The sequence below is a fragment of the Parasteatoda tepidariorum genome, chromosome 8 (genome assembly GCF_982258835.1).
Source record: "Parasteatoda tepidariorum strain Cologne lab strain chromosome 8, Ptep-v5.0, whole genome shotgun sequence".
NCBI lineage: Eukaryota > Metazoa > Arthropoda > Arachnida > Araneae > Theridiidae > Parasteatoda > Parasteatoda tepidariorum.
The window spans coordinates 925636-946510 of NC_141762.1; the positions used below are offsets into that span (position 1 = coordinate 925636).

General features: G+C 28.6%; 2 protein-coding genes across 4 annotated transcripts in view; one reads left to right on the forward strand and one right to left on the reverse strand.

The window, feature by feature from the left end:
- LOC107440814 (uncharacterized) overlaps nucleotides 1-20875 on the forward strand; it is a 688492-nt gene that overhangs the window by 31692 nt on the left and 635925 nt on the right. The gene's annotated exons all lie outside the window — the stretch shown is intronic.
- Nucleotides 4403-20117, reverse strand: LOC107440815 (uncharacterized). 3 transcript variants are annotated; one of them, XM_087149353.1, is made up of 3 exons: nucleotides 19961-20117; nucleotides 19665-19750; nucleotides 4403-5901 (listed from the first exon to the last, which is right to left on the reverse strand). In XM_087149353.1, exon 3 carries the CDS (start codon nucleotides 5897-5899, stop codon nucleotides 4571-4573), a length of 1329 nt encoding a protein of 442 aa, XP_087005479.1. In that variant the 5' UTR covers nucleotides 5900-5901; nucleotides 19665-19750; nucleotides 19961-20117; the 3' UTR covers nucleotides 4403-4570. The 3 variants fall into 3 exon arrangements, with proteins under 3 accessions (XP_087005479.1, XP_087005480.1, XP_015909354.1); XM_087149354.1 differs by lacking the exon at nucleotides 19961-20117 and adding an exon at nucleotides 12111-12201 and having other exon boundaries at nucleotides 19664-19702; XM_016053868.4 differs by lacking the exon at nucleotides 19665-19750 and having other exon boundaries at nucleotides 19961-20105.

Here is a 20875-nt window from a genome sequence, read left to right on the forward strand (position 1 = left end):
TCCATTTTTTAGTCATAAAATAACACAAATTGAGTATTTGATCGATTATCACATTTTGATCACAGTTTTGTTTTTATAATCATTAACATTATAAAATAACATTTTTTTCTGATTATTGTTGATACAAATAAATTAAAATTAATATAAATTTACAATTAAATAATTAATAAATAATAATAATTAAAGATTATTAACAAAATCGAAATTCAAACATTGGGAATCATGCAAAATCCTTTTCCCATTCTTTTGGGAGGTAATAATAATTTATAAATAATAATTTATTTAACTTGCATTAAATAAAAAAAGTTAATTTTGTTATATAAAAATTGAAAAAATAGATTAAATAAACATATTTTATATTTACATTTATATTTAACCTATAAATTTTCTTATTAATGATAAATTTATCAATGCAGAATTAAAATAATATACTCAAATTCATTTAAAATTACTTAATTTTAATATAAACAAAGTTCTAAATTATATTATTATGCTTTATTAAAACTAAATACGAATGGGTAGACTCGCTCCGCGAATTCTGGCTTTTTGTTTACAACAGCAAAACTTACGGTCTTTTTGTTTTTTTTTTCATATAGAATTAATTTAATCTTAGTCTTAGATAAGTTTATCACTTAACCAAAGTGAAAATAGTAATAATGATAATATACTTACGGAGCACCAACTAAAAGTTTGCTGATTTTCAATACAAATCTCTCAAAAGACGTTTGAACAGGTCGGTTAAAAAGACACCAAATAAAGAAAAACGAATCAAACTACTACAGCGCAATCTTTCTTAGAGTCTGAACTAAGTCCTCCGTCGGTAAAAATTTTTTTATTTGCAATTTAAAATAGGGAAAATTAAATAAAACTAAAATGGGTGGACTCGCCCCTGGATGGGTAGACTCGCCCCGGTTTACGGTAGTCTTTATTTTGAAGGGGTGAACTTCTAAGAACATGCTTAGCTTAAACTCATAACATAAAGATTCTGACAAATGCCAAAAAATAATAATAAAAAATGGTTGTTTGTTCCTAATTGATTGACAAATTGTTTTATCCTAATTGATTGTATCGTTATATGTATTTTAGTTTTGCGCATGATTTCTTAGCGTTGATTGATCATTCACTTTTTTTTTTCATGAACGGGAACTTAAGCTAGTATTGCTTATTTTAAAGTTTATTTATTTTATAAAATTTCGAAACTCTAAGGTCCACATGTCGACTGAAACAATCTTGATTTATGACTACCAACTCTGACAATTTTTCATAGAAATAGTCTTACAACCGTAATGTGTATGCTTTAAACAACTCACCATCTCTACAAACAAAGATTAATTCTATATGTATCGAGAATGTAATTTTTATCATCTATTTAAGTTAATGTCGTGATATACGAGATCGCAAATGATTTTGACCTCATTTCTTCTAATATCTGTTACAGTATTATGCAGCAGTATATTATTTGTTTGATACCAAATAATACTTTTACTGATTTTTTTTCCCTCCAAGGGAATTCTCCGAAAATATTCAGTATATCTTGGAACAATTCCAGATTATCTTGAAATAAAATATTTTTTGGAAAGATTCAGATCATTTTCTTCGAAAACAGTCACCGAATGCATTTTTTATTCGTTAATTAAAGCACTTCCTTCGAAATCGATAGATTTTTCTCGTTAATAATTGCTAATGATTAGTTTTCCCGGAACATAAGGAAGTGTTTTTGTGATTTTTTTAAGATACAATCAAGTTTATTTTTAATACTAGAGAATTAATTAAAAAACTAACTGCTATACGTTTTTTTTAACATTAATGTTTCGCACTTTAATTATTGATTTGAAAATCTGAGCTTTAATTTAATCCCATCGAAACTGTTTTTGTTGACATTGGATATAAAGATGGTTTGGATCATTCAAAAGTGGTCAAAATGAGTCAGGAAGTGTTAAAAATGGTCTAAATCGGCGTTAATCATATTAATATTTTTATTTTTTTTGCAATTAAAAATATTCTTGAAGTAAAAAGTGTAGTTAAAAAATCACTGCATTGACATATTAATGAGATTAATTAATAAAATATGCTTTTGTTATAGGAATGTTAAAAGTGAAAAATTTTGAAAAAATGTTGAAATTGATGCAATTGTAAAATATTAACCAGTTCACTAGATGGCGACCAATATATGACCAGTTCACATATTTAATAGATGGCGCCAGTTAAAACTTAAATTCATCTCGTGAATTTACTTAAAATATAATGAACTGTTGTGCCAGTTTTTCGTGAATAGATAAATTGGTTTCTAAGTCTGAATTTAAAGACAACTACAATTCTTGTTTTTTGCAATCGTTTTTGAAAATGAACAGTAATTGCATAAAATAATCAAAAATAATAAAACGTTTGTGCTGCATCTTGGGTTTATGTTATGTACGAAAACATTTATGCTGTATCTAGAGGTCATATTATGTAATGACATTATTTTAATTAGTGTTACGTTTGATGCTATATTATAACATTTTAATAGATGTTAATTTAGCTTTCCCTCAATTCATTAGATTAGAATTAAATATAATTATTAGTTATTTTTTAATTCAATGCTTAACTAGTCGAAATTGATTTTGACCAGAATTGTTAAAACTAATAGTTAAAAATCCTTTAGGTTAAAACCGATACAATCCTGTAGGAAGTAGCTTCTATAGAATGAAATGGAATTTAGTAAAGTTATTCTTTTGAAATTCATGTTATCTGTTTTTTATTTTTAATTTTTTTGCAGGTTATTGTTTTAAAACAAAACCACTTTTTTGTATTAATGCATGATACTTTTGATTGAAAATAGCATCCGTAAAAAAGAAATAACCTTTAGTATTGTCGTACCTTAGAAACGCGTAATTATTTCAACACATGTTTCATGTTTTTTTTTCTTCTTTAAAACAAAACAGTGGTATATAATTTTTGTATTAATACTTGATGCTATTTTTGGAAAATAACGTCCATACGAACATCCTTTATTGTTATTCCTTATTTAAAAGTAATTGTTTTAACTCAATATTTTTAACGCATAAAATAATTTTACGACTCATTTTTTTTTAACAATTAATAGCTCTGAAAATGAAATAAAGTAATCGAAGAGCTTAATGAAAAAAGTTACGAAGTCATTTTCTAAAAAAGCGTGAATTTATGTTCTTAAAATAACGTGTTTATCAAAGGCATGTATAGAATTTTTCTGTTCTTTTTATTATTAAATAAAAAGGAATTTTTATTATTTAATAAAATTAAAAGATATTTTTTTTCCAAATAGTTTTCTGCTGTTGCAATATTTTTTGAAACTAAAAACTTTTGAACATTCTGAAATCATACTTAGAAATATTTTTTTCTTCAAACTCTTCGAACTTATGTCTATAGTTGGTTGGTTGGTTTCGTATGCCTGTTAAGGCAGAGGGGTGCGATTGTTCTTGTTTTCCAGTGGCGCAATCTATGGCCAAGAACTCGATGGCTCTATGGTCAATATGAAAAAAAAAAAAAAAAAAAAAAGAAGTCGATCTATTTTTAATGCTCGAACACGACAGTAGGGAACCGAGTAAACGATAAAAATAGTGAACTTGTTAAAAACATAAAAAAGGCACAGTCGCCAGAGAAAGAAATGGAAGATGAATTAAAGTAGAAAAAAAAAGTTACCAATGGCTACTGCGGTTTCTCTTATTTTTTTTTAACCCTCTTCTAACAATCTCCTCGACTACCGAAATTATTCTTGTTTTCCCCCCAATCATTTCTTATCTCTTTTTTTTTTTATTGGCAACTGTGAATTTTTTTTCCTTCTGACCTGTTCCATTTTCATCATTCACGCGGTGTCTTCCTGACGAGGAGCGACATGTTCGAGCGTTCATAACGTGCCGACTTTTCATATATAAAGTTCATAATAGGCGATTGCAACACTCGAATACGCCACCTGGGGAGAAGAACTGTTCCATGTCTTTGATCCTTCCCCATTCTTTCTCCTCCTTTTTTCAATTGTATAGGAATGCACTACGAAAATTTTTTTTTTCTTATTATTTTTTGTATTCAATTGCTAAACATATTTTTTAATATTTCCATGACGATTTTTTTAGAACTATGTTTAATGTAGTTTTAAGTTCTATTTAGTTTCCCAACTTAAAAGATTTTAATCTATTTGAAAACGAAGTCAGAAACTAACGTACTTTTTCTTCCATTACTCACTGTCTAGTGGTGGAAGCAAGCGAAGCGTTGCCATACGTAGAAAGTTCTGCTCAGCGCCACCTATAGCCTAGTTCGATCGCCAAGACCTGACATTTAAAACATTCCTAAGTTGTACTAAGTTTTTGAGAGGTTACAAACCTCTTGAAACGTAAATGGTCTTGTGCAAGGTGTACATCTTTGATAGATCAGTAAGAGAACATAATTTTATAAATATACTTTATTTCATTTTTCATTATTATAAAGACAAATAATTTACAATTTAAGATTACTTGAATGAAAACATAGAGTTAGAAGAAGAGTTACCAGCATATCCAAAAAAACAATTTTTTTTTGTGCTTTCAAACCGCAGTGAAAGATTTAACGATTTTTTTCATCTAAAATCTACTTTCCTAATACCTTCCGAAAAAATATCATTTATAATTAAATCAATAGTTCTATCGTTGCACAACTTCAAAAGATTCCATAGTGTCTTTTGCCTTTTGCAATGTAGTTCGACCGATGGCTTTAACGATAATTGAGTGTCGTAGTCCAAAGTTTTATTATTGATTTTTTCCATGAGATCCCATGCCGCCCTTTGCCGTTCATAAAGGTCCCTTAAGAGAGACTTTTTCAACCTTAAATCACTGATGGACCATATTTTGATGAAAAGATTTTTTGTTTCGAATGTTTTGCTTTCCCCGACCAGATCTCCAATAGTTGCCATTATTTTGACGTAAACATCTTCTTGAAGATACTCCATCATGGACGTGATGGTGGGTAGGAGATATTTTTGAAATGGCCAGCTGAAAAGTAACGATTTCAATATTCTGAAAGAATATTTTAAAAAATACTTCTTTTGCTTTTTACCATTTAGTCGAGACAACATAGAACACATAATATCTGTATGCCCATTGTATTCCAGGTAACAATACTGTGATTCTGCCATAACTGTCTTGTTCATCAAAATATCAAACCAATGGTCCAAGCCTCTGGTTTTCTGTGTATCAGTCAATTTTTCCCAAAAATATAGAAAACTGTGTATCTTACCACGAAAAATTGCTACCGAAATTATATTTTGATTAATGCAGTAACTTTCGGAGTATATACCATCAGCATCTGCTTGATTCATCATTTCAAGCAATTCTTGCAATTTGTAAATGGAGATAAATATATCAGAAATGTATTCCTCTAAACAGAACTCACAAGCTAATAAGTATATGCCTTGAATATCCGATATTCTCAACCCATCGCGTTCTGTCGTTTTAAGCACCTCTTTGATCAATTCGACTTCATCAACGGTCCCTTCGACTGTCCAATATAGGGTTGTATCCAATTCGTTTCCATTTAAACAATTTTGAAAATTTCGTCTACGGACAAAAGCTCCTATCAATTCCAAACCTATAGGCCTAATAACACTATAGATTTCGTGTTTTAAAGAAACAGAAAGGAGGAGACCGTCTACTTTTGCGAATACCCTTTCTTCTAATCTTTGATAACTGAGCTTTTCTTCTGTGGAACGAATTTTTGAACCATGTTTCAGTGAGTGTCGCTGAACATCTTTTTTCAAATCTGGTTCTGTCCAGAGCTTGATTGCAATGGATATGAGCATTAGGCTTAGTAAGGAAGGCGGTTCTCTTAAAGTATACTCAATGAAGCCATCTTTTTTAATGCCAACTGTTTTCCTTTGATCAATGGTCGAGTCATTTCCTTCCCCACTCATGCCTGTAAGAAATTAGAGAACTAAATATAGAAATATCTTTGTATCATATAAATCTTTTTCAATAGATTTTGGTGTACTCATTTGCTATTTTACATATTTTTTAGAAAAAATTCTGTAAAGTGGGCTCTGTCTTTTGCTCGCCCACCTACAAAGATTACTAGGCAATCTTATACGGTTCTCTTTGTTCAATACCAAGTTAGCCCTGTGTCCTAGTATTGGGCATTATAAATAATTTCATAAACTTTAAGGCAGAAATAATTGCTCGATGGTCTCAATCGTTTAACAATGAAAAAAGAAAAATTGTGATTTAGGTTTTTCTGAGTTAGTATCTTTGAAAATATTTAGAATCAGTTAGCAATTTTTGCAGTGATTGTTAGAAGTACAATTAAATCGACATTTTACATAACATAACTAAATTGATGTAAAATTGTCTAACCTTCGTCAGTTGTAACAGGTGAAACGATTGTTTGTATCAGAATAACAGTATCTGTAATTTAAATTAGTTTTAATGAATTACAATTTCAGTTTACTTAAAAATAAATGCTAGTTAGAATATATTGTTTTCTTAAGAATCAGACACCGCTAAATTTGGAAAACTTCTAAGTATGTTTTCATTGTCTTAATCGTTTTTAAAATTAGTTTGAAAATTGTTTACATAAGCTAAAATATATGCTGAGCAAATTATGATAACCTGAAGTTACCATAATTTGAAAGCACCTTACAGCCGGAGATTTACTTTTTTTTAGTGCAGATATTAGTGTCATTTGCATTAGCGTATGGTTTACAAACGTCATATACATTCTAAATAAGATATTCTCACAAACGTATAATTTACTATGTCAGTTTATTTCAATTACAGAATGTCAGCCATTAAAACAGAGTGTCTGCTTTGCAAGAAATTTTAGCATTGCCAACGGAGATTTTGAAATACGCTCCATTCATAGTACCATATAAGAGAAACACATGTAAGTGGTAGGCTTGGCCCAAGAATACGTGTTCTTTGTTCGCCAAGGTGGTAGGTTAATTGAGAAACCCGGTTCTTTCCAAACTGCCTTCGTCACTTTGCACAGCGCCATCAAGGATCATTGCAATCAGTCATGTTGGTAGTTTGAAGAGCCTGATTTTCCAAGTAGCTTACGACATACAATACGATATAGATTATCTATTATTCCGGGAAAAGTTCCATTTGCTAAGCAACTGCGATAATATTGATGAAATGCTTTGATTTTCCATCTTCATGTAAGATTTTTCCCGAGCAATGGAATAAGTTTTCTATCTTATCTCACGACAGAGATGGAAATACTTTCTGCTGCCTGCAATGTCTCATACTTACTGTGGTTTGCATGATTTAAAGGGACAGATTTTTAAATTAATTACTAAAATTTAATATGTAGAGAACTTTGGTAATATCGAGGGCATTTTTTAAAAAAATAGTTGAAATTGAAATAGTGCGGGCAATAGATTTTTTTTCTCAAATGGCAGGCACTGAACATTATTCTTCGCCTTAGAAGATGCCAAAATTGTTACTCGTTTCACGTTACCCAGTGGGCACTTGTGAACCAAAGTCACGGAGGCGAGCAACATTACCCATGCCACACTGCCACAAAACCGTTTATAGGGTGGGTCACATTCACACATCACACACAACAGAGGACAACACATAGAGAGAGAAACATCCATGCCCAGAGCTGGATTCGAACCCGCAGCCATTGGCTTTGCAGTCATGAGCGCTAACCACTCGGTCACCTGCGGGCAATAGATAGGCTGTTGTAAGATTTTTTTTGGTTAAAACTAAGAAAGGTGTTGGGATTGAAAAATGAGCTGGTCACCAAATTGGGTATAGTTTGTCTAAAATAAAATAAAAACTCCTCCAGACATTCGCCTGAACCTGAGACGGTGACTATGGTAACGAGGTATGACTATTTTAAGTAGGGGTGCGGGGTTTAGAGTGAGAAAAAGGGAATCTTTTCGGTCTATTGTGTTAGTCCTAGAGTAAAGCTACCCTCCTTAAAATGCACCATTCTTGTTTCCATAGCACCAGGCGGCCTCAGATTTTGTGGCCGCGAGGAGTTCTTAGTTTAGACAAACTGTAGTTAACTGTGTTTGTAAGTTGATGACTTAGGGCTTCTAAAAATCTAATAAATTGAAAAGTATAATTTGATTTTAACTGTTAATATTTTTTTTATCTAATTAATGACAAATGATGCTAATTGAGCAGCTGTGGCTCAAAGGATAGAGCGTTTGTCTCCCAATGAGGGGACCCAGGTTCGAATCCCAGCTGTATCTGGTTGATACGAATTCAAATCCCGACTCGCACCAATCACAGTGTTGACGTAAAATATCCTCACTAATAGACGAATCTGGAGCTAGAATCCCTTTGCCATCCACCAACCTTACCTTGGTAGGTTTTCGTGGTCTTACTCTCCAAGCAAAGCAAATGCCGGTTTCTATCAAAATATCCTCCACGTAGGCTATTTTGTCCGAATGCTTAATCCAGGAGTTCCCTTATCTTTTGGGTTGGTTTCAAAATTTCAAGGTTGAGGACTTTGATAGTCGTAAACTCAAACATGGATTGATTGCTCAACACCGGTTTTTAAATAAAATATAATAATAAAAGATTTTTTTATATTTATTATCATTTGCTTCAATTATTGAAAAACTTTCAACAACAAATGAAATGACATTTCATAAATAAAACAATCACTATTGACAAAACGATTCGCATTGATCCATAAGTTGGCCTTACAACTTGTTTTGTTTGTTTATATGTTTTTCTTAAAATATTTTTTTCTTTTAAAAATGACGAAAGTTCTTAAAAAAACACAAAACCTTTTTTCGTAATTACACAGAAAAGGCGGAATTTAAGATTAAGGAAATAAAAAGAAGAAATGTATTCTTCAATTGTTTCTTCGAAAGAAAGTTCAGAAATAAAAGAAGTATTTAATATCTCCATCTGCTTTTACTCATCCCTTTATTTTTCTTTTAGTTTTTAAAATCTTCAACGTAACAAAAGATAAATGTGTAGTTGACCTTAAAATAGTGTTTTTTTCTTCTTTATCTTCAGTAAGCCCAAAATTGTTTTTTAAGTGAAAAGTAAAATTATTTAAGTAAAAACGTTCTGAAAATTGAATGCAGTACAAGTTTTTTTTAAATCTCGTATCACAGAAATTCACCGTTATAAAAAGCTGCGAATTTAAATAAACTTTTACTACTTACTTTTTTAATTCATACTAACATTTATTTACCTACATATTAACATTTATTTGCCATTTTACTTCATTAAAAGTGACATTTGTTTAACTATATATTTAATTTAAATTTATTTATCCATTTCACTTTATTTGAATTAACATTTGTTTACCTATTTACTTAATTTAAACTTGCATTTGTCAGCCTAAGTTCTTAGCTTCAATTTGATTTAATTATTTATTTAATTTTAGTTATTATTTATATATTACTACTTAAGGTTCTTTGTGTTAATACCAAACTCGATTATCACTTTTCAATATTGATTGTCGTAAATAATTGAATATTTCTAATCGAAATAATTGAATAATTAATTTTGTCATCAATAATTGAATATTTTTAATTTAATTCGAGATCACCGGTTATAAAGTAATGCTATAATTAATAATACGTAAATAACGTAACAATATAAAATATACGTAACAATATAAAATATACGTAACAATATACAAATATACAATAACGTAACAATATACAATAACGTAGCAATATACGTAAATAATTGAATATTTCTAATCGAAATAATTGAATAATTAATTTTGTCATCAATAATTGAATATTTTTAATTTAATTCGAATTAATCACCGGTTATAAAATAATGCTATAATTAACCGTTATACTAAATCTATTCCAATTCTTAAACTGGTTCCGGTTCCATAAGCTGCATTTTTAAATTTAATGATATAATAAACTGATTTTGTTTCAATTTATTATATTGTTAAAAAAATAATATCCAGAGATTTAAAAAAAAGAAAAAAAACTATATAAAAGTAAAGCGTTAGTTTTGTTACTTATCATGATTTTTAATGTCTTAAAATTTGGCTGTTATAAGAAATAGTTTTGAAATATGTTTAAATTATTGAAAATGTTGGTAAAGATTTGTGATTAGAATGTTTTTTAGAAGTACGAAAAATCGATATTCGATCGAATCGATATTCGAAAAATCGATATAATTTTAATCGATATTTTTCCCGGTTGAACCCTCATTCGAAAATTCATTCCCTTGTCAATCACGTTGAGGAATACGCGAATATTTATATCCTATTTCCATCTCTGATATTTATTTTAAGATATATAACATGATGCATAATATCTTCGATGTTGTTGTTGTTTCTAATGCTATTTGCCACACGGGCAAGCCTGGTTCGTGAAACCGAGCAAATTTAAAGCAGAGTGTGCGTATCTTGTTTTTCAGTGGCGCCATCTATGGCCAAGAATTCGACTTCTGCCACACCATAAGTCGCACCCGTTTATAGGGCGGACCCATTCATGCATCCACATATAGTTATTTTGACCTGAATCAGAGAACGATCGATCTCCAATCCAGTACCCCCAAAGGTATTGATTTGTTATGGGAACATGGAGGACTTTGCGACTCGATAGATTTAACGTGCATCAGTCACTTTACTACACGGGGAGTCTTCGACCGGCGGGGTTCGAACCCACGAACTCTCGGACATGGGATCGGATTTTAAACGAAGCATGCATAGATTAATTTTCTAGTAAAGAAAGACTGTAAAAAAAAGTTTAAAGGATTAGCCCAAAATATCACCATTTTAATTTAATGCATATTCAATCCTACCCCTTGAAAGCTCCGTCCCCCAAATTCGTAAGGTACCATCTTTGCTGGGAAGTAAAGACGGCTAGTGCGCAATCCTTACAACATTGTGCACTGAATTGTGGAGCCTTAAAAGACGCTCTAACGTAATGTTTTTTTTTTTTTAAACTTTATAAGTTATTTGAAGTTTAGAGAAAAATGAGTTCAAGTATATCAAATACTGAAAAAAGTGTTTTTAAAATATCAAAATGCAAACAAATTATGGCAGGATTAAGCAGTGGGGAAGTAATGCTGCCATAATTTGCCTCTTTATGTTAAAACAAGTAATATTAATTTTTTTTTAAAAGTCAGTTTGTACTTAGGTCAACAACAAAAATTTTTATTTTAGTTACTTTTTATTAAATATTTAAAAATTTTTATCTGATACAAAACTAAAATAAATGAATTAAATTTAATTAATTAATTAATATTTGAAAAAAAAAACTGTATTAACATAGAGTGTGAACTAATAGTAGGAATCGAAAAAACTGAACTAATAGTAGGAATTTAAAAAACAAGAGGTGCGTGGTTACCAGTCAACTATAAAAGTATAAATTTGGTGACGTGGTCCTCACGTGATACTATGTAATGTTCTTTATTGAATTTATCTGACACAGAATATCGCGATCGCAACGAACTATAGGGGGCGTTGTTGTATGAGATGCATACCTACGATTTCTATATGAACCGTCATTCAGTTACTCTGGAGACGTCTTTAATGTAGCGTGTAGCATTGCAACGTTCCTTCTTTAATGTGGCTTATTAAATTTAAAAAATAAAAATGTTTGATATCCTTTCTTATACAATCGAAAACAAGATGGTATCTCTTTTTTTTTTTTTTTTAAAGAAGGAACATCTGAAAAATATTTGTAAATAAACAGAAAAAAATATGTATCTTCTTATTAATGTTAAAACCTAATGCCTGAGAAATAGTTTTACTAAATGTAATGATATAACCTGAAAGGCCTATTTAAACTTTACATTCCATAGTTTTAAGAATCATATTACTTCAAACATTAAAATAAGCAAAAAGTATACATAAGCTTCATAATTTTATGCAATTTAATTTTGTAAATAAAGTTTTTTGACAAGTAATTTTATCAAAAAATTTTAAGTTTTAATAAAAATCATTATTTACAAACTTAAAAACGTAAAGTAAAGAATGCTTACGATACAAAACAAAACAAAAAAAAAAAAAAAAAAAAAAAAAAACAATTCAAAAAATTCCTTTTATTAAAATAAACAACTTTCATGTTTTTTCTTTTTTGATTCATAATCGGAAGTTGAGAACCATTCTATAGAAAACTATCATCAAGAAAAAAACTACTGAAAAGTAAAATTTTTAATTTTATAAAAATTAACACTTACCTGTTTATAAATCAGAAGAATTCCAAAATTATTTGTTCTTCGATTTTTGTTACCATTTTTCAGTGCTACGAAAATGCGTCTTTGGGATTTGCCAAAAATAGAACAAGATGCAATTTTATTTTTTCTGGAGCGAAATATTTTGCCCATTGTCCATCGAAATCCGATAAGCTACTTTGATTTTAAATAAAGTGTTTCGTTTCATGATTTGTCACAAAAATTTTATATGTAGATTGGCGGCACTTAAAAACAGCCAAATCTGTAGCTGCTGTGGCGTTAATACATAAGTACCGAATTTTTATTCATACTTTTCTGAATCATATTGCTTGAAACATTAGAATATGCAAGAAGTATACATAAACACATAATGTTATACCATTTATGTTTTCAAAAAAAGTATTTTGACAACAATTTTTATCAAAAAATTATAAACTATAAAACGGAAAATAAAGAATTCTTAGGATAAAAAACGATTTTAAGAATTCTTTACATTGAAATAAAAACTTTCATATGGTTTCTTTTCTTATAGTTCTTAATCAGACGTAAGAAACCATTCTGTAGAGAACTATCATCAAATAAGAAAAAAAAAATTTACAAGCTAATTTTTTATTATAAAAATCATAACACTTACCTTCTTTATAAATCCGTAGAGTTCCAAATGAAATGTTCTTCGTTTGAAAGTTTTATTTTCAAATAATATGTGCATAGATTATCCCTTTATTACTTTTAGATAACATACCACACATCAAAATTTTATAATTGTAAGATCTCGATATGAATTTGAATATGTAGCTTAAAAACAGAACAGCTGAATTCTAGTTGAAATTATCTATTCTTTCAAAACTAAAAAATACTTACCAAGAAAACGATAAAACATTTATTAATCATCAGCACAAATGACACTATTTCAAGTAATTTGGTTGATTCTTTATTGTTGTTTTCCGAATTATATAGATACAGAAATATATACTGTTCCATAACAAAAAAGAGTATTCTATAACTATTGCTGTTCTTGACGTTCTGAATTCACATTTCTTTATTGGAATGACGAAAGAAATGTTGACTTCATTTTAATTTGTAATGAATTGAAGACAGAAAAAATTATTTTACCGTAATATACACATCTGTAAGAGCAAGTGATTATGAAATTGTAAGTTATGTTGTTGGTAATTGAAAGGTAAAAATTATTCAGAAATTGTTCTTCAAATGTTTGGCGTGTTCTGCTTCAATGTTTGGCATGTTCTGGTTAGTTTTTTCAAGTTCTTCAGCTGTTCCTTAGGGAAATTTTGATCTTTATTTGCTGCTAAGAAAATGGCGTCCGTCATAGCCGATGAGTTTGATGGAACTAAATGAAAACGTGATAAATTAATGTCTGATATTTACAGGCTCCCGATAGAGGGCGTACTCGAGCGTTGCGATCGCGAATAGAGTAATTAAATATTTATATGTGCGTAATAAACTATATTTTTGTTCAAATAGAGCTATAAGGTAGAAATTATCGCTGATGTTATCTTTAAAATATGAGAAAAACTGAACTGCTTATAGTAAAATTTAAAAGAATGACTAACCCAGGGATGGGCAAACTACGGCCCGCGGGCCAATTGTGGCCCGCCGGAAGGTTCTATCCGGCCCGCGGACAGAATTTTAACTTGCCGATCCGTGTCGAATATACATTATACATGCATTTTTATTGTTTACTTTGTTTAAAACTATTTTTGTTCTTTCTTTTTTGACAAAGTACTGATGACCTTTTACTTTCTCTATTTTTGTTCTACAAAACATAAATTGATGGAAATAGTTAGCACAGACAGTTTCAATCGGTAAAATGTTGAAAGCAGAAGTTCTTTATAGAATAGCCGTAGATAAGCTCCAACTAGTGTTTGATGGGATATGGAATCTAATATAGGTGAATTGTACTTCACATGAGGCGAACTACGCATTTTTAAGTTTCAACGCGCAGATTTTTCTGCCGGCGCGAGTTCTAACATTATTTACTGCTCATGGAAAGATTGCACACATATAACGTCATTGTAAATAATGGTGAAATTATTAAATGTATAAAATGGCTTCTGCTTTTTGAGTTATTTGTAAAAATTTTTAACCCCAAAATGGCAACTAAAAAACGCAAAGTTGATGTAGAGTGCCATGAGTTCAATGATGAATTGACTTTATTTTATTTTAAAAGTTAGAATTTTTATTTTAGAAGTTTTTACTAGGCCCACCAAACTTTTTTTTCTATATTTTTGGCCCGCGACAGAAAAAGTTTGCCCATCCCTGGACTAACCAGTCAGAAAATTCCATTTCGTTTATCGCTCATCCCTATTTAATGAATGAATTAATATTTGAAAAAACTGCATCAAGTGTCATCCACTACAAGTTCAAAAAAATGTATTTGAACTCTTGAGTGGATGAATAAAAAGTATTTTATGAATGATTGAAAATTTGAACGAGATGTATAGGGTGAACTAATAGTAGGAATTGAGAGTGAAAATACATCAAAATTTTATGATGGTGTGACAGTTTTCTATTGTTTTTAATAAATTTTTTTGGCCGGAAAATCACATGGTAGGATCCAGTTTTTCCACATTAATTTTCATATTGGTTTGGTTGTCATCAGCATAAAATTGATATAAGTCATAAAGTTATTGTTTTCCTATCAATATTTTTGTTTCCCTCATTTAAAGATTAAAATTACCTGTACTGTTATTATAACGTTTTTGATTTCTAAATTAAGAGTTTAGGAAGATTGTTTTTGCTATTATAATTAGAATAATGTAATTACGTTTTAAGATAAAATTATTTAAATCGGTGTCCCGTTTAACTGTTATTAACCGTTAATTTATAACCGTTATTGCAATCATTATTTTTTGGTGCAAATTACATTAACATATTATTATGAATTACGGTTAAAGAGATTCGTTGAATGATTTAGAACAGGGGTTTCCAACTTACACCAGGCCGGGGGCCACAATTAAAAACACATATCAAATGGCGGGCACAACTTTATCAAAATTTTATGTAGAACTCTTATGTTTGAAGGAACATTAAATATTACTGTCAGATTTTTAGCAATTTGTACAAAACAAAGATATTGAATTACAAATTAAAATAAGAAGTAGATTTTTTAAAATATTAATTGTTATTAATAATATTTTTTATAAATCTTAAATAAATAATAAAAATGCAGGCTACAATAACTTTAATGTGCATCTATGTATTAAACAATTAATGTGCAACAGATATCTAATTGTTAAGATATAAAACTTTAAAAAGGTTGGTACTAAACCTTACATAGTAGCGCACAAAATATTCAATGAGAAACATGAGGTTTGTCTGCCGCAACCACCAGAGAATAGGTATTTACATTCCGAATTTAAAATTTACAAATGTGCGTGTAAATATTTTCGTTCAAAATGAGTGGTTTCAAAAAGTTAAATCGGAGAATTTCTTCGAGAAAATTTCTGATACGCACACGCTAAATTATATTCACAAAATAGAAAAAAAATTAAAAGAGCAACATACACGATTATTTTTGTATTTGAATAAATATTTTCTTGGATGCAAAAACTGAGAAATAAATTTTTTTGCACCGTTGGTTTGTTAAATTTCATAGAAACGAAGAAATTATGTTTTTATTAACCAGAAAAGTATTTTAAGCCCATAAAGATTTTTTTCGAAAATTGTCCGCAAAAAAAAAATGACAACTAATATATTTTGAGAGAGATTTTAATCTTGAGTGTAGTTGGTACCATTTATAATGCAAGTTTTTATTTCTTGTATTGCAAGTTTTTATTTTACACTTGTTACCTGAACAAAAACAATGTTAATAATCACGTCCTTAATTAAAAAAAAAAATGCTTAGAAGGGTCGAGGGTCGTTAAACATCGCTGGATTGGAAAATCGCGTACGGTGCCTGGGTTCAGTCTCTGATTGGGTGCTAATTTTATGTTATTCAATTATGGGTACTAAATTTATATTATTCAATTATGCTATTACAAATGGGTACTAAATTTATGTTATTCAATTATGTTATCCAATGGGTTCTAAAGTTATGTTCTAAAATTATGTTATGTGTTATTATAATTTATTTTTTTATTGCATATTTTTGCTCTTTCTCGAATGATAAATCAATATTTGAAATGCATTCTTAAACGTTTCGTATATCAAAATTAGTTTGAGATTTATTATTAATTGCAGTAATGAACAATAATAATTTTTCAGATTCTATGCTCATTCTGTAGAGTGAATCTATAAAGTGCACGATCAAAAGTACACTACAACTTTAAGAGCACGCTGTATTTATATGAATAATGGAATTAGGATTCGATGTTCTTACCTATTTTCAAAACATAATATTAGTTATCGAAACAGTAATAATAATATAGAATTTCTTATTGCAGATTGAGAAAATATTTTAAAAATTTATGAACGTTTCGTTAGCATTTTAGATTTTTTTTTTTTAAAAGTGGTGTTTTTTTTAAAGAAGTGAATTTTTTTAAAATTTAAATTGTGACTTTTTGACTATAAACATTAAAAACGGCACAGTTCTGAAAAAAGCCCGAAACCAAAATTTATTCAGGGCATGGGTTCAAAACCGTCAGAGAAAAATTTTGTTGCATATTTATCATCCGATATTTATCAGATAATTTTTATCAGAATTTAGATAGACTCAAAAATATTCAATATTTTTTTTTATATTTTCGAAAACATCAGAATATTTGCGTTCATTATTACTTACTTTTTTAAATCAACTCCGATGTAAAATAGAAAGACATCACATTAAGTATCAGTTATTAGTCTTTTATTATTATTATTTTTTTTTTGTTCCCATTCAAAATAAACTGTATGACTTTTATAAATATTTTCTTTAAATATATGTTTGAGCTTTAATCAGAAGATTTAATAAATTTTTGAAATTAATTTTAACATAACAGAATTTCACTTTTTAAAGAAAAAGTGAATAAATATAAGCTCATCAGAAGAAAATTTTCTGATTAAAGCTCGCGACAGTGAATCAATGGTTTTTACATTTGTATTGAAATGGAAAGTTAGCCGTTACATTGATTGCTAATAAAATAATAAAATATTTTTATTAGTTTCATATAAAACGTAATAAAAATTAAATAATTAGTTTAATTTAATTAAAATTCAATATTAAGAAAGATTTTAAAAAAAAGTTTAAGAAATTAAAGAAATTTTAAAAGCTAGGAAATATGTGGCATCACAATATTTATACAATATCAATTGCAATATATATGTATATATAAGTTCAAAATGTAGAGAAAACAAGGGAAAAATTACAGAACAATGAAAAAATGGGGAAAAAAATAACAAAAAAAAAATACTGGAAAAAAAAGGAACATAAAATTTTAAAAAATCCGGAAAATAAAAGATATAATCTTTTCATCAACTCACACGATTATATCCGAAAAAGAAAGAATATATATATATATATATATAACAAAATAAATAAATGCAAAAAAAAACACGATGAAAATTAAGAGAAACAATAAGTTTCATTTATTGCGCATAAGCTGCAAGTAAACAGAACTCATTAGATAAGTTCAAAATGAAGATAAAACAAAGGAAAATTACAGACATATGAAAAAAAGGGGGGGGGAAGAAAAATAATAATGGGAAAAAAAAAACCAACTGTAAAAAAAAAAAGGATAAAATTTTTTTAAAAATCCGGAAAATAAAAGATATTAACTTTTTATCAGCCCACACAGTTTCACAGTTTTTGCGGATATAATCGTGTGGCTGATGAAAAGATAATATCTTTTAGTTTCCAGATTTTTAAAATTTTTTTTATCTTTTTCCAGTTGTTCGTTATTTTTTTTCTTTATTACTTCTCTTCCCCCTTTTTTTTCATGTCTGTAATTTTCCTTTGTTTTATCTTCATTTTAATCTTTGCATTTGGATTAATAATTATTATAATTATAGTAAGTAATATCTTAATTGCTATAATTAAATCTTAATTATTAATTAATTCAAATAAAACTTTTTCCCATAGAAAATTTCAAATCGCAATACAAATGTATTATAACTATTTCATAAAATGCAAATTCAATTTAAGAGTCATTTTATAGTTTGGGGGAGGATTAAATGAGCAACGAATTGGAGAGAAGTTGAATATGTTTTATCGTCTTTGCAAAAAAGAAATAGGTAAGGGTTAATTTTCTTAAACTACACCTGAAGCAACATTTCATGATTCCGACTATCTTTTTAAATAAATATATTTCATCGCAAATAAAACTTTTCATTACTTTAATAAAATAATTTTTACTGGCTCGCTTGCTGTTTCGTTAGTAATCAGTCAGACAAAAAGTATCGCTGCCAGAAAGAAATTATTTAAATCTGTTTTATGGGCTTTTATTCTACTCACAGAGATTTTTAATTGAAATTTGGGCTAGGTTTTAACGCGTTCATTGCTCACAGAGTGCAGGTGGTTATACTATCTGTTGAGGTTTGAGTTCGAGATTAGTTAGATAGTTTGAGTTTCCTGTGCTGGCAACATCTTATTGTTTTTATATTCTTTTTTATGTAAATAAAAGTTAAGTTTTCAGTTTATTCTACGTGACTTTCAGTCTGATTTGCTCTCAACAAAATCCAACACTATCTATCATTAATAAGTGGTAATGTCATAAGGTAAAATCAAAGTTAAATCTCCTAATTTTAGCAATAATTTTTACAATCAATTTTACAATAAGTTTATTTTTAATTTTACAATAAGTTTATTTTTAATTTTACAATAAATTAATTTTAATAAACAATATGTATTGTCATGATACACATATTATCTGGCTGATGTGCATCTATTTAATCTACTCTATTAACACAAATTGCAGGAGGGGGAAAGAAAAAAAAAAGAGTTTGTAACGTGTTATTACGGGATCTGGTTACGAGCTTGATAATTTGTATTATATATATATATATATATATATATATATATATATATTACTTTTCATTATTTGTATTTTTTCCCCAAAAAACATCTTTAGCTCAAATTTTAATTTATTTAATTAATAAATAATTAATTAAATTTAATTAATAAACCCTCGAAAACCTTTTTTTAAAAAAAATTTATGATTATCATTTTGATGTTATTATATTGTACAATAATTTGATTTGGTCAAAATTTGGTTATTGTTGATCACGAGCATGAATTTTTTAAGTTTAGTATAATCCTTATTATCCCATGGTATTATATATCGGATTATCGGGAACACGATTATCCGATATAGTCCGAAAATCGAAATTGTTGAATTATAGGGCTATATGTTTTAGTCGTATTTATCAGTATATGATTTAAAAAAAAAAAAAAAAGCGAGTAAAATTAATCAGAAAAAGTTGTAGATGGAATAATTTAAAAAAAAAAGTAAAAAAAAGAAAAAAAAATCACGGTGGCATTCTATGTTTTAAATTTTTAAGGCAATCATAAAAAAAAAAGTTACAATATCACGAAAAAAAATTATACAATTTTTGTTTCCTCTTTATCTGTTAGGAAGCAAAAAATTAATGAATAGAATGTTAAAAACAAGAAAAAACATTTAATACTTAGTTTAAGGATTTCAATGGAAAGGTTTCCGTATCGATGCCTGCTCCAAAATACTGGCTAAGTTTATGAGATATCCAACCGGGCACTGCACACAAGAAACGGAAAGAAAAAAATAAATAAATTAAATAGACCAAGGGAAAAATATCAACGGGTCAAGCCAACACCACCGAGATAGGGGGTGTTGGCCCCCTATCTCGGTGGTGTTGGTCAAGCCGTCACATATATCCCTCCATTTCTTTTTTAGATAGCGTGAGCAGGCACCGTTATGGAAATATGTCCAGTTAATTTTACGTACCTTCGAAAAAATGCAGAGGAATTGGATGATTTCTTCGAAATAAGGAATATTAAACAGAGACTCCAAACAGATCACATAAAATGGAACAAAAACAGCTGCAGTCTGTTTAATTGGCAGAGTTCATCTGTAGCAGGGTCGAAGTACCAAGGTCGTAGACGTAGGGGGAGAAAACTTTGGGGACCAGTCTTACCCTCAAACTTGATTTGTTGTTTACAAACTCGTTACTTACTCCATTTTTTTTCCCGCTTGAAAAAGAATATTATTATCCTTTTTGCAATTTAAAATATTTTTTTTTCAATGTAAAATATTTAAAGTGAATGTTTTTATAGTGTGTCAGTTATTTCTATCTGCTTGTAATTTTTATTTTTAAATTTTTGCTTCAGTTTTAAAATAAACAAATAAGATTGTTTTGGAGTAACTGTGTAAAATATAATAGGGGAATTTAAAATTTTTTTTTGTGATTTATCTTTTCAATGTTTTTTAATTAGTAAATGTTGTTTAATGAGAAGAATTTTTTTTTTTTTTTTAAGATTTGTAATAAATTATAAATTTTAAAATTTTGCTGTAAGTCACGGTGAAAATTTTATTATTTTTGGAAATTTGTGGCGAGTCTTGAATAAAATCTTATTTTTTATTTTTTGGTTGTTTCGATAGGAATAAGGGAAAGTTTATAACTGTTTTTATTAAAAAATATTTTTATATGACCCTTTATTACTTTTTTGGGCATTTTTAGAAGCTATGAAGGAAAAATTAAAGTTTATAATTATCTTTGAAATTTTTGCAATGAATCTTAAAAGAAACAACATAATTATTTTTTTACACACTGTGATGGATCTTTGTTTTTGGAATGTTGCGACGAATCATGAAGGAAAGCTTATTTTTTGGGGTATTTTGAGGGAAATAAAGTAAACTTCA